At 42.1% G+C, this 16,616-nt stretch overlaps 1 protein-coding gene across 1 annotated transcript in view; it reads right to left on the reverse strand.

The window, feature by feature from the left end:
• Positions 1–16,616, reverse strand: part of LOC306782110 (proprotein convertase subtilisin/kexin type 4-like) — a gene marked incomplete at its 3' end in the record, with an annotated part of 166,964 nt that overhangs the window by 41,149 nt on the left and 109,199 nt on the right. The window contains exon 13 of the mRNA XM_079275303.1: positions 11,301–11,414. Within this exon, the coding sequence (XP_079131429.1) occupies positions 11,301–11,414 (114 nt within the window). The remainder of the gene's footprint in view (positions 1–11,300; positions 11,415–16,616) is intronic.

Consider the following 16,616-nt stretch of genomic DNA (forward strand, 5'->3'; position numbering starts at 1 on the left):
TGACAAAGATACAGGAAAGTGCCTCAGTGTCCGTCTCAACTGTCTCTGGTCGTACTCTACGCTATGGCAAACAAAAAAAAATTAGAGAAGCTGGTCACTGAAGAAATGTGCATGATGTAATTTGCTATGTGTGACAGGAAAGGTGAGTTCCAACAGAATGCCAGGCCAATTTAAGAGGCGGCTCAATTGCATATGAAGACAATGGAAAGAAAGAGTGGGTGCGATTGGATGCAAGTTCACCACTGAGGTGATAACACGTTAACAAGTGTTGAAAATGTTTCACGCTCACTCTGGGACTTAATGAATCATTATCATGAGCATAAGGAAATTGACACACGGTCAGTGTGTCCATTCCTAGCTAGCGTACAGCTAACGTCTGTACAGTACACAGTACACCCATGTTGTGGTCTCATTCGGGTGAGACCGCAACATGGGTCTCAGTCCATGGGTCACAGCAGCAGTGCGCACACTTGTTTGGCATCAATGGAGACAGTTATGTATTGTATATGTGTGTATGTTACGTGTCTTAACCTCAACTTCAAGGCTGCATGAAGCAAAACAGGGTTAGTAAATATTCTGAACCTGAGAAGTGCTCTAACTTACATAACGTTGCAAAATATATCAGAAGACATGCAGACAATGACGATCCCTGCTATAACCTTTTTTTCCAATTGGTCCAGATGGACGACCAATCAAAACATATCCTCTTATTTATAATATCTAATCTGTTATTGTATAGTTTTGCCAGATATATTTATATTCACGAGTCAATAAAGTTTGCTCGTGTAAAATCCTTTACAATCATTTTGACATTTTTTACAATAGAAAGGTGGATAAAGCAGTTAGAGTACAGGCTAGCCAGTGCTGGAGCGGAGATATCGGTTTCCATCCCAACACCAAGCCTCCAGTCCCCTCATCCAGCCTCCATCCATCCCTTCCTCTTCCCGGCACTGTGTTTGTGTTTCTAGGGGGAGCTGGCTGACCCCTGACCCCGGGCTAATGAGAGCGATAACGAGGATTAAAAGGGGGTGACTGGAAGGTGTCTGAGAGTGAGGTTTAAACAATTACACTGGGCTGCCAACATGCCTTTCTTCATGACTCAGGAAATGACAGTCTCCCTCTCTCTCGCTCCCCCCGCACTCTTTCAGCCGGCACACAAAAGAAAAGGCTTATGGAAAATAATAAATTATCTCAGGGCCACGTTAACTTGGATGTAAATCGCCGGGCAATTATGTTTTAATAGCCCTTTAAGAGAATGAGTAATTGGGCTGACAGTACTGGGGTTGATCAGGCTCACCCGTCTCTCTGCCTTTGTGCCCAATAGAAGCGAGCTGTAGGTCTGTGTGTCGGTCAGCCTGCAGGATGTTAGTGACGGTGATATAAGGGAATCTGGATGACTGATGTCATCATCATGCTAAAATTAGAACTTTACTACGGTAAAGTTGGAACCGTCATCATACTATCCAATTCTTTATCTGTTTATGCCAAATTAAACTTACAGTATACGTGTAGCTGATAACACACACAAAGTTAATATATTTAAACTTAGAACAGGGTTAATGCTCAACCTCGCTTTTGAGGGCTATTATGGCCGTTAATATTCCAGAATTCCAGATAGAACCAGTACTGGGCATACATTTAAGCCAAACAATAGCCTGCAGACATAACTTGAAAATAAGTTAAATGAAGAAGTGATGGAAAAAATGAAATAAAATAGGCTTGTCATATTCAGAACAGAGAGCTAATATACCGTGAGGGGATATTTGTTGAAATTTGACAAAAAGTGTATCGGATTAGAGTCCCAGCAGAGGCTAAACCAAAACTTTGTTTAATATAAGTTTATATTTACGTTGTCTTGGTAACATATCCTGAAGGTTACACAATATTTGTCAATTCAATATTCCAGTAATTTATTTATTTTGCTTACTTCCCAACAGACATTTTGGCTGTTGATCATGTCTTCTACCAGACAACTACAGTACATGTAATATTGGCAAAGAGCCGGCATATGCTGGACAATAAAAACCCTGAGTTAGAAGTGTCCATGACTGTCCAAAGTTAATCACAAGAAAATCACAAATTAAACATATCGTCTCAATTTGTTCTAAATGTGCCTTAAAGGGAAAATAGTCAAGTAGCTATCGTCTCATCAATGTGTGGGTGAACAAAAACACTTGCTTCATGGGTTGTATGTATATCCAGTATTGGAAACTAAGTAAGAACACAAAAAATGTACAAATACTATCAACCCTCACAGATACTACTTTCAGCATAAAAATATGCTCAAATCATAACATGGCACACTCAAGCCCAACATGAAACAACAGCTGTCAGTGTGCTGACGTTATGTTCAATGCAGTGCTTTTTACTTTACATTCAAAGATCATATTGAGGTTCTGAAATGATGCTTTGAATGTCTGTAGTCATCACGATTAAGATTGTTATTGTGATTCTATAAAGTAATTTCTGGTGCTGTTAGATGGCTGCTGGGCCGCCCCATTAAAACCTGTGCGAATCTCTCTTTGTGTGTTTTGACCGTAGTAAAAATGTTGTTTTTGAAAGGCGAAATGCCAACAAATATGGATTGAAGCAGAATATGTTGTTAGATAATAACTGTTGTGAATCTTTTTTCAATCAATTTTGACTTTTGGACGTTGACAATTGCAGAGACAAGGACTGAGAGCTGTGTCGCTCACTGTGTGTGTGTGTGTGTGTGTGTGTGTGTGTGTGTGTGTGTGTGTGTGTGTGTGTGTGTGTGTGTGTGTGTGTGTGTGTGTGTGTGTGTGTGTGGGGGAAAGAAGGAGGAGGTGGGCTTTGACTGCAATGTTTCTGTAATTTATTGATAATAATAATTTGAATGTCAATGTTATGAATGAAGCTTCAAAGCTCCAAACTAAACGATACAGCCCTAGTTCACTGTTGCTACTTGCATCAAGCTTCAGCAAAACGCCTCTCCTCTGTCTTCCTGACAGTCAATACACAAGACATGAGTTCCCATTGCTGGTCAGAGCAATGCGCTGTCACCCCGAGGTAACTGTGGTTGCTGAGTGGAGTCCAACTGTTATAGTCTGTCTCAACTGCCCCGCTACTTTTTCTTTCTGCTCTTCTTACAAGTTATGTATCTTCGATACGATGGTGTCTCTCCAGGGCAATTTATATGTGCACACATTGTATGCGATCCAAATTTTTTTGCGCAGACCTGCATTAATGCTTTCAAGAAATTAGTATAGGAACGTATCATTTGTGCGTTTGATAGCCCTACTACAAATATTAGCATCTGTTCAGAGCACATTATATGTTCAAATCTGAGTCATGTATTTATATACATTTACAGATGTTGCACATCATTGTATAGTTTAAAGAACAACAACATATATACGACTAACACACAGACAATCACACAGACAGAGGTGAGCAAGGCTCCCTCTGACCTCTGACCTCTGACCTCACCTGTGGATGATCGTGTGTGCCTTGATTTGGCCACCATGGGGGGGGGGGATCACAACAGGCCAAACCCGGTGAGCCGAAAACCAACAAATGAGACAAGAACAACATTAACAGCAGGGAGAGGAGAGGAGAACGAGAGAGGAAGAAGAACATAGAAAAAAAGGAGAAAATAGTGATAGAGATCTGAGGCTAGACTGACACACGAAAAGGGAATCATGAAAAATCCCTGACAGGGTGTCGGACTTTACTGCAATGAACAAGCAAATGGTGGGATAAACCTATATTTATCTCCTCTACTTTCATCTTGGGCGGAAGACAAACGGGGTAAGAAACTGATCAGATGAGCATCTGTTAGGCTTGGCAACAGTCACAAGTCTGCAGAGACAGTTTTTAAACCCCATTTTTCAATCTGCTCTCCATTACTGTCAACGCTGTACAGGCACTTAAAGGACTGTTCCACAGTAAAAGAAGAAAAGGAGAGCTGTATATGCAAATGCAGGCTACTGCACCTCAGTCCCTCACCCCCGTTAGTGGTCCCTTTTACATGGAGGCGCTATAATTCCTGCAGCCACAGTAAGTGCTTGACGCTGACAATTTGTGCATCGAGTCTCGACAGGAATAATGGAGTAAAACACTCAAATGTTTTTTCCCTTTGATGATAGCTCCTGTTATTTAAAAGTTAAAGGGCTATCCATATCTTATAGCTGCACTATCCTCAGTATATCTTAACAGAAACATAGTAGAGATCAACTAATATCTGTTCTTCACGGTCCGTACTGAGACAATCTTTTCTTTGCATTGCTAGCAAGGGCAGGACACTAAGGATGGGAATGTCATTGCGTTAGTGGGTCGCACTAATTATAATTGTTCGGTAGGATGAACAACAAACAGCACATCCTGTACGCGGGCCACTGGCGTGCTCTTATACTTGTTCAGATTGAACAGGGACTGCAACGATTGATTACTTCAACTATCAATTCATCAGGCATCAGTTAAAAAAACTTGACCCAGAGTTGAAACATCTGATCTATATTGTCCAACGAACAGTCCGAACCCCAACGATATTCAGTTCACTGTCAAAGAAGATGCTGGAACCAGAACATGATGTTGATTGAAGGATCGACTAATCGTTTCTGCTCGAGACTGAACACAAACCAAATTTCAATGATGCATCGCTGACGAGTATTTGACCTATAACTGTAGTGCGGATGATGCAATCACCTCTGGGAAGTCCACTTTGAGAAACACATCCATTACTTCTAATAATTAGCACCAACATTGTCTTGCACTGACCTGCACATAGTATGTTTGGTTCTATTGATATAATTAGAATCTTTGCATGGACTTTGCATTTCTCTTTGTTTGTCTTCAGTCTCAACAAACCTTTAGTTCCAACTTTTAGTACCTTCACATAAAAATGTTTTTACACCGCAGCAATTAAAACGTTGTAACAGCATTTTCAACCCCGCCTTCTAAACATTGCATTTATATGCTTGTGTGTATATATATATATCATTTGTTTTACTGCTTAACTTTTAAGACAGAAACATCATTTCTGCCAGGGTTATGGTCTGAAGTGCTACGTTCTTTACAATTTACACAACACTTAAACTGTAAACTGTATAGATATTGTTATTCTATTGTTGGTGATTGGTGCTTTTATGGTGTATTTACATAATATCTATATGTACATCCATTTTTGAATACTTGTGTACATCACAGTCCGGCCTATTCTTTCATGCATTTGTCCAGCTTTGTTGTCCTTCTTGTTCTATTCAATTCAATTCTCTCGCTATAAATGGCTTTTTTGACATTCAATAAAACGACATATTGCCAAAGCACATTTAAATGTTTATTCATTGGAATGTTATGTAAATCCTTTCTTCAAGTATTTATGTGCAAATAAGCACTAACTAGTACTTTACAAATACCAACTTGCTCAAGAGCAGTATGCGACCGCCGCCTCCGCCCTGAGTTCCTTCTCTTCTTCTAGCGCACTACTACGAGGAAACGCTACACCAATGGTGATCGTCTTTCCTCGCCATCGATTGCTTTCTTTTTTTTTACTTTAATCCTTCCACTTTCTTTTTTATCTGGCGCATCCACTCCAGGAACTTTTCTTGGACACTTTTTGTTCCCGCCATACTGCTGCATGCTGCTATGGTCCTTGTGTTTCTTCCAAAGCGTATTAGCTGCTGCACATTAGCATTATACAATGCTAATATCTGAGCATCTGGTATCATGGTGATCTATAGAGATGATAGAAAACAACACTTCAAGAAAGTGTAACTTTTTGTTGATTTAGAAGTGCACAAAAGGAACATTCACCATATCAAAGTAGATCGTACTGATACTGATGCGTGCATCTATCTTTCTAAGTGTGTTAGTGTGTCTCTGTGTGTTCCTCTTTCTCTCGCTGCCATCTTCTCTGTGTTCCTCACTGAAGCTCTTTTATTCCCTCCTGAGCGGCTCCGTCACCCGTGTCGCCGGGGGACAAGGAGAACGTGGCGTTTTCCCTGGATCAGAAATTTACGAGCAATTAAAAGTCGGCGGACGCGCGGAATCCATCAGCGCTGCGTGCTGCTGCCAGGCTGGGTGAGGGGGACTCGCCGTAAACCACAGGCTATATACTTTTATATCTGTTTTCCCTCCAAAGAGGGAAGGTTATGACAAAATGATGTTTTACTGTCCCCGGTTTCTGGAGCGATGTAGACATCTTTCACTGAACAGGCTCGTTGGAGGTCAGAGCCCCTGGAAAGGAGGCAGGGAAAGAGCAATGGGTGTGTGTAAAAGTGTGTGTTCCGTTGATGTTCGGTGATTTTTGTTTTTGTTTTTTTTACCGGTGACAGAAGCCTTTAACACAATAGGAATAACACAGTATGTGCTCCTCTGGTCGATCAGTTACCGAGGGAAGAGTGACCTAATTACTCTGTTGTTTATGACTGCAGAGCTCTGATTTATTTCCCTATGCTGATGTAATTTCAACGACTGAGATCTTCCTTCTCAATAAAGGCTGCAAGACACTTTTTTTGTTGTATCCGGATACACAAACACACACACACACACACAAGCACAATGATCCATTGCAACACACCTAATACACACACAAAAAAACGCAAAACCCTCATACATCAACGCAGTCACTCTTTCTCTTCCTCTGGCTCGTGACAGGCCAGACTCATTTGCATCCTTAATTGTGTTGTAATGTACTTTTAATTTGAAAATGGAGGCAATTAATTATTTTGATATGGAACAAAATGCCACAAATGTAAACATTCTAATAGTTGTCTGTGAACAGAGTATCATTTTTCAAAAGAGGGATTGAACGTCATCTCATTCTTTAATGCCATACACATTTTTTTTGTGTGGGGGGGGGGGGGGGGTTAAGATATCGTTTTAACACTCATGAATTCTCCTTGATATGCACTTTGTCTTTGCAGAGAGGGCAGCGTTTCTTTGATCTACTCCACCGCTGTTATTTTCTATCTCAATCTCCCACTGGATACTTACTGTAGTTGCACCTGTGCTATCAGAAGAGATTAAATGAAATTAAGCCTGTTTGGACATCCTGCTTCTCCTCCGTACGTCATCCCTCAGGCGCAAGCCGCCAACACCAGGCTCACCACTTTCTATTTCTGGGTCAGAGAGGCTTCAAGTGGAGATGTGAATCGCAGATTAATTTCTTTCTTTTTTTCTCCGTCAACCATGTGATCAATAGGTGTCAGTGTTCAAAGGATAGCAAGCATCGCTGGAGGAGAGGAGAGGAGGGGGGTGGATCCATTTGTACGGGCTCTGGAAAAAACTGACACTTTCGCTCCCTCAACCTGATAAACTCGCCACAGAAGAAGAACAGGATGGATGCTTGTTGCTTTTTTTCCTCTTTCCACCCATTCCCAACCCCCCCCCCCCCATTCCCTTTCTCTGCTCTCTCACACACACATTTTGTGTCCTCCTATACCGCTAAACCCCCACCCAACCACCACCACCCCTCACCCCTATCTCTTTCACTCTCTCCCTTCTGATTCTCCTGAGGGTGCTGGGAGCTCGCTGACATCACAGCCGGCCTGGCAACAGCCTATAAATTATGAGAAGTCTTTGGACCAATAAAAGCACCACCATATTTCATGCACAGTAAATCTGATTGCAGATTGCTCTGGCGTGTGGCGGCTGACATGTTTATTGTCGTCATGGCGGTGGGAGCTGAGGGTGAAGGGGGGCTGGTGGGGGGGGTCGCTTCCCAACATCAGAGTTTCTAAAGCTCCCAGTCTATATGGAGGTCACACAGATGGGAACTCTGGGATGCAAGCGACCCTTTCCACCCTGCCCGACAACCCCCTAAATCCCCAAACACACACACACACATAAACATACATTCACACGCATCAATGACAACATCTATAGGGCAGTTATTTTTCCTTCGGCTTTTACAAAGCCATGCAACTTCTTTCTTTCACTGCAACCATCTGTCCTCAATCCGCACATGCTCCCTGTGGCACTTTTAAAGAGGTTATACTCAATATATCCACGTGTAACTTTTGAGAGAAGACGTTACACATACTTCCGCCTACAGATGTAGTTTTAAATTAATGAGAATTAAAACGTTGCTGCTCAATAGAGGCTTTTGTTTCTGTAGTCTTCCTTGGTCTGGTATTACCAGTAGTTTATGGAGGCTAATGTTAGCAAAGCATCGGTAGATGGTAAATGTGCTGCTGAATAAGATTAGCGAGTTAGTTTGCTCCCTTTTAGACTATTTTCAACTTTAAAAAAGAGAGGGGCGGGAAAACAGCATGTAGAGCCGGCATGTTAGGGATTTATTCCGACCAAAGCAGAGTTGCTGATTGTTGGAAAAGTGGAAAGACCAACGTGTTTGGTGAGTTTATTTAGTTTCTCTCCAGTTTGAATGAGGTGTGTTTTAGATTAATTAACAAGGCAAGTAAGCCTGTATTAGTTTGGTGTAGGAGATAAACTTGAATTCAGAAGGTGTACGGTTGTATTTTTCGGTGAAGGTGTAAGAATATATTCTTGGTTGACATTTTGTAAAATGTTTATTATATTTATTGGTCAGATGTTGCTAAATCGTCACTTGCGCGCAATGCATCCTGGTACATGTAGGCACAAGCATGCAATGGGGGATTTATTTCTTCAGTCAACTACATTTTCCATCAGCACCGATTGGACATCCAGATAAAAGGTGGCACATTTTCCCTTAAAGTTTTGACATTCTGATGGCGTGATTCTGATATTATTGGACATGTTGGCCGTACACCTGTATTAGTCTTTTCATTAGTGTCCCACAGCAACATCTATTGTGTTGTAACTTTGTACTATTGTCCTCTGTAACTTGCAGCTTTTGTTTTGATGATTGTTTTGCTTAATTCAACATTTCAGTGCTGTTTTTGCACTACACTTTAAAATAAATAATTACGAGCACCGTGGAATGTTTTTCCTCAGTTTTCTCAGGATGGAATTTGAATTTGTTGTTGCCACTCTTTTGTCTAGCTATTTTGTAATGCTGCCTATCACTTCTAATGCTGACTACTATTCATTTTTCATTTTTTTCCAAACAAATGTGACATTTTTGTGTGCTGGAGGACTTTAGGAAGAGGCCTTTGTAAACTGGCTAAATCACTATTGAGGAACAGGCAACCACATGAAGAAAAGTGTACAGTCAAAATATGCAATCGTCTGATAAATCTCACCGCGAACCAGCAAACAACAGACGACACTCACGCAGCACACACCTACAGAATCCAATTTAAAACATCACTACCTTCTCACTATAACCAATAAGCATCGAGTGTTATCTTCAATTTTCTTAAACATGGATCCTCTCGTTACAGATATCAGATCTAATCTTTAATATTTTCTAACAACCTCATTGATGGTAAGTGACCCCGTGCTCATTGCACTGTCTAGTCCATCCGTCCTTATGCAATAAACCATTCTTCATAATTAGCGTGGCCGCTGCAGTATGATCTGGGCATTACAAGTCCTCAGCCACAGCCCCTAAATGGACAGATTTCAACAGACGCCCGCTGGTGTGATCGGCATCATTATATTTTAATTAATCCATTCTTCTCACAGCAACACAGTAATTACAATCTATTTTACGACGCGGCGTGCTGCGAAAGAGGGGATGGAGGAGAGAAACGGGAAAGGCAGCGAGAGGGAGTAACAGGCAGAAAAGGGGTGAAAGAAGGGGAGAGGAAGGACGGGAAAAGAAACTACAAAGGGAGGTTCGAACAGTGAGTGAGGAAATGTTAAGGTGAGAGGGGTAGAGAGCAGAGGGAAAACATTAAAAACGCTATGACTGATTACCGATATGTCATCGCCCGTCTGACATTGTAAAAGCATTTATACGATGTCTGGACGAGCACAGTCTCACAGGCTCTCTTCCTCCCTCCCTCCCTCCCTGCCTCCCAGATTCACGCTTCATACAGGCATAGGGGGAGAAGCTCCATTTCCTCCAGCCTCTGTCTATATAAATCAGAGCAGGTACGGACACTCAGACGCGCTGTGGGTGTGATAATAACATTAGAGGATTACAATGACACTCCTCCCCGGACAAGATCACCTGTCTCAGCTGTCATAAAACAGCTGCTTTCTGTGGTTGAAACGCTTTATACGAGGAGAGTGTGTAGATGTGTGAGTGTGTGTGAGTGTGTGCACGTGGCAAATACAGCAGTGAACAAGTGGAAGATGACTTGTAATAGGTAACACCTGAGTTTAACACATACAACTGTTGCAGCTGACCTTATTCTAGATTCAATATATTATCTTCAACAAGCAGTTAAACAATTTTGTGTTACAGCAGCTCAAAAGTCAACCTTTCAGGCACTAGAGGAATAATATGCAACTTTAAAAAAAAATGTTATATATTATATTGAGTTGCGTGCTGACATTATCCCAAACGTTTCCAACAATTTTCAAACGCAGAGAAATCCTTAATTCAGCTTCATTGGGTCACCTGTCGTTGGTGTCACATTCCCTTTGTGCATGTGTCAGCGCTGTGTGTCTGCAAGAAGCTGTCAGGAATAGACTTTTTGTGATACACTTTTCAGATGTATTATTATACTTTTTATATTTGAACCAGGTGAAGGATTTTAGTCATCCGAAGTCTGGATCTTAAGTCATCAGAGAAACAAGCTGAGCAAACATTTGTGTCAGTTAGTCAGTGAGTGAAATCCACTCACTGACTAAGAAGGGTAAGAGTTCGATAAAAACAATGTCTCATCTTAGCAAAAAAGCAGCTAGCCTGTCAAGATGTGGTCTTACAGGCGGTTATGTACCAGACGACTTCTTGGCAGGGATCAGCAACTTCCTAAAGTCTTTCCTGGTTACCTGGCAACCTCATGGTGCTCAGGAAGCAACTGCTCCTGGCCATGAAAAGGTCTGGCACATAACTACCTGTAAAAACCACAGCTCGTCATTTTCACACTGTGGTTTCTGTATGCACATACGGGATATTACGAGTTTGAGAGATGCTGGTAGGTTGATTTCTTTTAACTTATGGATGAAGCCGGACCAGCTGTTTCCCTTTGAAGCTAAGCTAAGCAGCTGCTGGCTGTTGCCTTATATTCACTGTACAGACATGAGAGTGATATCATTCTTCTCATCTAAAGTAACCCTCTGCAAGAAAGCAAATACACAAATTTACCAAAATGTCGAACAACTGCTTTAAGGAGACAACCAAAATGGATTGGCACATGTTGCTTAGATAGCCATGGCATCAAGTAATGAGGGGTTTCAGCCAAGCATGGTAACTCACAATGCTTTTAAAGGACAGAACTATTGTACATTGATTGATCAATACACAGATCAGTGTGAATGTTTGCATGGATGTGTCACAATACCTATGGTGAACATGGTATCCTGCTCCGTTGATGTTCCAGCCAGGCTCTTTGGGGTCGGGGATCTTTGCCGTCGCTGCGATCAGATGCTGAGCATCCCTCCACGTCAGCTCAGGACTGGGGCAAGAGACATGAAACAGAATATCATCAAACACACCCTTCCCTCGGCCTGTGTTCTACACCGACTGCAACCACAGAGGAAACACTTCAACTCTCAACAACTTCTGCAAAGAAACCTGCAGGGAGCCCAACATGGGATTCAGCCTTGTGTAGCAAGAGGCTGGAGGACTGCTTTATGGGGCTCACAGCACATTCTATCATGCTCATGCTGTATTAATGCCAAGGTTTATTGATACATAAACCGATGCAATGAGACACGGCTTCTACAGCGGGTCCTCTAGACATAAAAGCACCTGTTTAAGTCAAGCTCACTGTTTTAATAATGGTGTCAGTAAAAACTGTGACTCCAACAAAGAAGATTTGAGACTTTTACAAAAGAGCCATGAGAGTTGAATGCAGTAAAAAGTCTTCTTTTTAATCCCAGGCAGGGGAATTCTAATAGAGCGGACTCAAGTGTCATGTCAAGCAATATACTAATGGAATCCAATTAAGACCTTTAAACTGCGCCGAGAGCCGGAGGATATTAGCTCAGTTTTCTATAACAAAAGACCAAAGGGCCGTCAACGAAGGCTTTTTTGGGATATAAAAAGCATAAAGGAAATTGGGTTTTTTTCTGCTTTATCCACTCATTATTGTTCCCTAACAAAATGAGTTGAATGGAGTATAAGGAAACCGCTTGGCCCGCTCTGAATGGCCTTTTCTTTTTCTGAGAGGAAATACCTTCACAGTTTGCGCAACACCTGTACACGGACAGTCGTTTCTCCAGTACAGAAGAACAGAACGGATTAACTAATTAAAGGTGAGCCACACAGTTCAACTTCATTTTTCCCAACATTAAAAACACAACTGTAATGCATCGCTCATGTCTATATAGCTACGCTGAGGTATATATCTTCACCTTGCAAACAACTAAATCACAAGTAGCCTCTTCATTATTGTGCTGTTGCATGTTAGACATCTCAGGAAATATCAGGCACGGATGCAAACAGATGTATTCCATTCACGTATTGGGGAAAATAACTAAACAGAACAAAAGCAAGGAGAGAAGCTTTCATTAGCGGCATAAAACAAAACCCCGGCAAGCAGCGAGAGCAGGCAACTAAAACAACATGATAGGAATAACACCAGTGACACTAATAATAGATGGATAGAATGAAACAAAACACAACGCACAAACAATTATTTTGAGCTTTGATTTCAAAGGGATTGGAGAGCGTGTGTGTGTGTGTGTGTGCGTAGGGGGGGAATAGGCTTTGTACTTTTGTACTGTTGCTGCTCGCTGCATGCGTGTGTGTGTGTGTGTGTGTGTGTGTGTGTGTGTGTGTGTGTGTGTGTGTGTGTGTATGAGTGTGCGTTGTGTATTATATAGCAGCAGCAGCAGCGTGATTCTGGTATGTGCACTCACCCACCTCCATCATCAGCACCACCACCACCCTCACCCCTCTGGTGGAATCAGAGAAACCCCGGCGGCCCCGGCTGGTTTGCATAAAGCAAACAAAATTAAATTTGCTTTGCTAAATCAAAGCATGTATGGTATTCCAAGCAGCTCTCTCAGGGACAAATTACTTCAAACGGCCTCCTTTGTATCATAACAGAATAAAAAAAAAAAAAAAAGAATCAGCCCAATCAGCGGCTCTCCAAAACCCTCGACTCGGGAATTAATAATTGAACCGAGGGCTTTTCTCTCTCCTAGCAGTCCGCGACACAGATCTATTTATTTTGGAAAAGTCGTTTTGCTCTTAAAAACACAGCGCTGGCTGAGAACCCAGTTTACTATCTCTCTCTCTCTCTCTCTCTCTCTCTCTCTCTCTCTCTCTCTCTCTCTCTCTCTCTCTCACTCTCTCTCTCTCTCTCTCTCTCTCTCAGGCCCTGAAGGGACATGTGAATAGGCTTAGGCCACGAAATTAATCTGAAAACCCCACGACCGGCATCCACCATAGTGCTGGTTAAACAGAAGTATTGCTTATGCTGTAATGGACTTAAGATGAACTGTTATCTTGTGATGTTTCTTTCACACGGAGGTGGAATATTCCTCCTCTGCACCACCTCTTTGTATCAATGCTAGACCATGTTGCTTTCTCCTCCTGTTGGTTTCGGTTTGGCTGCAAGAGAACACAAAACCACTACGTCTTCGATATGCAGCTCAAGTACGAGACTGTGAGCTAAAGCAAGGAGTCCAAGACGATTTCCACGGGGAGTTGTTGTCTCTATCTACTGTAGTAATCCCACTAGTTATCTATGATATGCTACATGTGATTATAATTCATATAAATCTTCTCCATTATTTGGAGAATACACATTCAAGAGTACCAAAGCTGTAGCTGGCAAACAGCTGTACTTTAGCTGGTGAGCTAGCATGCTAGTGCGAGCCAGCTGCATTAGCTTTCCAAGCTCCAAGCTTTGAGATCTAGCTCAGTCGCTAAACAAGCAATACTGCTAGTTTACAGACTTTATTCAGGGTATGTATTTGTACCATCGAGTCATGTCTAACTGAGTTTTTTGTGGAGCAGCTACTCCGTTGGAGGAGGGTTGTACAAAGGTTTACGGTGCAAATGTATAGCTTTTTCTACGTTGGACTCGATGGAAGACATCATGGCTTGTGACGGTAGGAAAAGCAGGATTCAGCTGCTTGAGTTTCAGGATCCTGATGTGCATGCGGCCTCACGGTCACACTGTCATGGTTTACTTGAACACTGGATTAGAGCAGAGCCATCATTAATGTTATTACAAACCTGTGCTTTTACTGAGTCATAATGTCTGTTGTGAAAACAGCCTATTCCTGCATAGTTCAGTAATGTCAAGATGATTTGCTATTGGTCACCGTTGTGACTTCACAAGTCAAATTTTATCGAAAAAAAATCTCGGAACCCATGGGTTTGATGACATATAGCCTCTGGGGGATAACGGATAATATTTGAGGAGTTTTGGTGTAGCCAGCGGATATCAGGATAATGGATATTCTACCTCTTCTGCTCTCCTCACGGACTGTTTCATTCAACCAAAGCCTACCAAAATGTGATTGGTCAATATAACTCCAACTACAAACGGACAACAAAAGAGAATGCTTCTGATACCAAAATCTTCGAACAGATTCTGCATTTATAAGCAGATATCTGTTTGTAGAGATAAACCGAGAGGGACCTCAACGTGAGAGATGCTAACAAATGCTAGCCTGATCAAGCCTTTAAGCTGAAATGTATCTTGAAAAAAAAACACTGGACTGATTTCTTCCAGTGGCCGTCATGTGACTCACAATAAGCACGACCTAAAGTAATGCCACACTGACATAACATGAAAAACATTCAACTCACGCATGCCGGCAAATAACATCACAGCTTTAAACTTTGAACCTCTGAAGGATCGACAACAACGGAAGGAACAGAACTGACATCGCAACGCAATTAAAGCGCGACTGGGCCGCAGCTCACAGCAGATCGGGGCAGAGTGCAACGATGTATGAGCCTCCTCCAGAGCCTCACAGCCTTCATCCCCCTCGCCAAGGCTCACAAAGCAGCGCAGCAGCCGTCACAGTGAGCACACAACTGTTTACAAATCCCCAGTTAATAGGATCAGGCCTCATTGACTGGGTCGCTCCGATGTGTCTGATGTAATCTATTAGCTGTATGATAGTCAGTGTCTCAGTCCAATCGATAACCCTCCATATTGCTCCACTGTGGACTGTTACTCCTCTTTAGTGCTGCTTAGAATGCGGGCTTAGTGACTATAAAGTGTGTGTGTGTGTGTGTGTGTGTGTGTGTGTGTGTGTGTGTGTGTGTGTGTGTGTGTGTGTGTGTGCACGCAGAGGTTTGTGTCCATCCACTTGTCCTTGTGTGTCAGATCGTGCAGTTCTGTACTTTTAATGTTGGAGTGTGTGTGTGTGTGTGTGTGTGTACGTGTATAAAGTAGATGTGCCTTCCTGGATAGGAAACATGTTTATTCTAAATTCTCTATTATGTACTGAAGTGTGTATGTGTGGAATATTAAACAATAACACATACATACAGTAGCTGATACTTAGGCAGATGTTAATTCAATAACACTTTAATGCATAAATGCATGTGGGGATTGCGTGTGTCTGTTGTATAATTGTGTTGACATCTGTAATATCCACGCACCTATACACGGGTGTATTACTGTACAATGGTGCATATGTGTGTATTAATGCGGCTTTACAGTAGATGGCATGTCTGCACGTGCATGTACGTGCATGTGTGTGTGTGTGTGTGTCCGCGCGCTGTGTTTGTGTGTGTCGGAGTGTGTCTGTAGCTGGTGTAACTGGCTTTCCAATTAAGTTGAACCACAGGCCGGATCAATGCTAGTCCTCTGTGTGCAGGAATGAGCAGCCCTGGGCCCTCAGAGCATGCCCACGAATAATTTATCACTCACACTAAGCCCGGGCAGAGAGGAGGAGGAGGAGGAGGAGGAGGAAGAGACGGGGAGCGCAAGGACAAAGTGTCCAGCCCAGGGGAGGGAACGCGAAAGATGGGCAATCGAGGGGACAGAAAGATGGAGGGGTGAAGAAAGAAAGAGACGGATCGGGACTCAGAGGAAAACACTGTCAGCTCCAGATCATTTAGGAGCATCACACTCAACATTTTTTCCTGGTAAACAATCATCGAAAATGAAATTCTGCAGGGAGCACAAGCCACATACTTCTTTCAAATATATTACACTGGATGTTTGCAAAAGCTGTGTTTCTTTCATTATTCATCAATACCTTTTCAAATAGATTATAATGAGACTTTTTGATTAAATATCAACAACTTTTTTTTTACAATGTTTACTGTAAGAATCAGAATTTCACGAGAGCATTATAAAGGCCTACTGTAGAAGGAAACAATGAACATAGGGATCCCTCCATTAGATCCAACAAGTCCTCAAAATTAAACAAAAACAAAAAAACGTAACTGCCATAGAAGCATTTTATGATCGGATGCCCCCATCAGCAGGTCAGAATCTATCTATAATGTCACCGGACTTCCTACTTTGCTTCCTGTCATAATTTCTAGAGGGCTTTGTCACTTGAACGTATATTGCTTTGGGACATTTGCTGAAATGACTGATGCTGTTGTTTTTCTCTTGCGGGACAGTTTTCCTGGATCGACTTCAGTGCCAACACTAACCTCATCAAATGAATAGGGTATTAGCCAAACATACCTAATACACATGAAGTATCGTTTTCTGTTCACAAGTTCAATT

The sequence above is a fragment of the Melanostigma gelatinosum genome (assembly GCF_949748355.1).
Source record: "Melanostigma gelatinosum genome assembly, chromosome: 9".
Lineage (NCBI taxonomy): Eukaryota > Metazoa > Chordata > Actinopteri > Perciformes > Zoarcidae > Melanostigma > Melanostigma gelatinosum.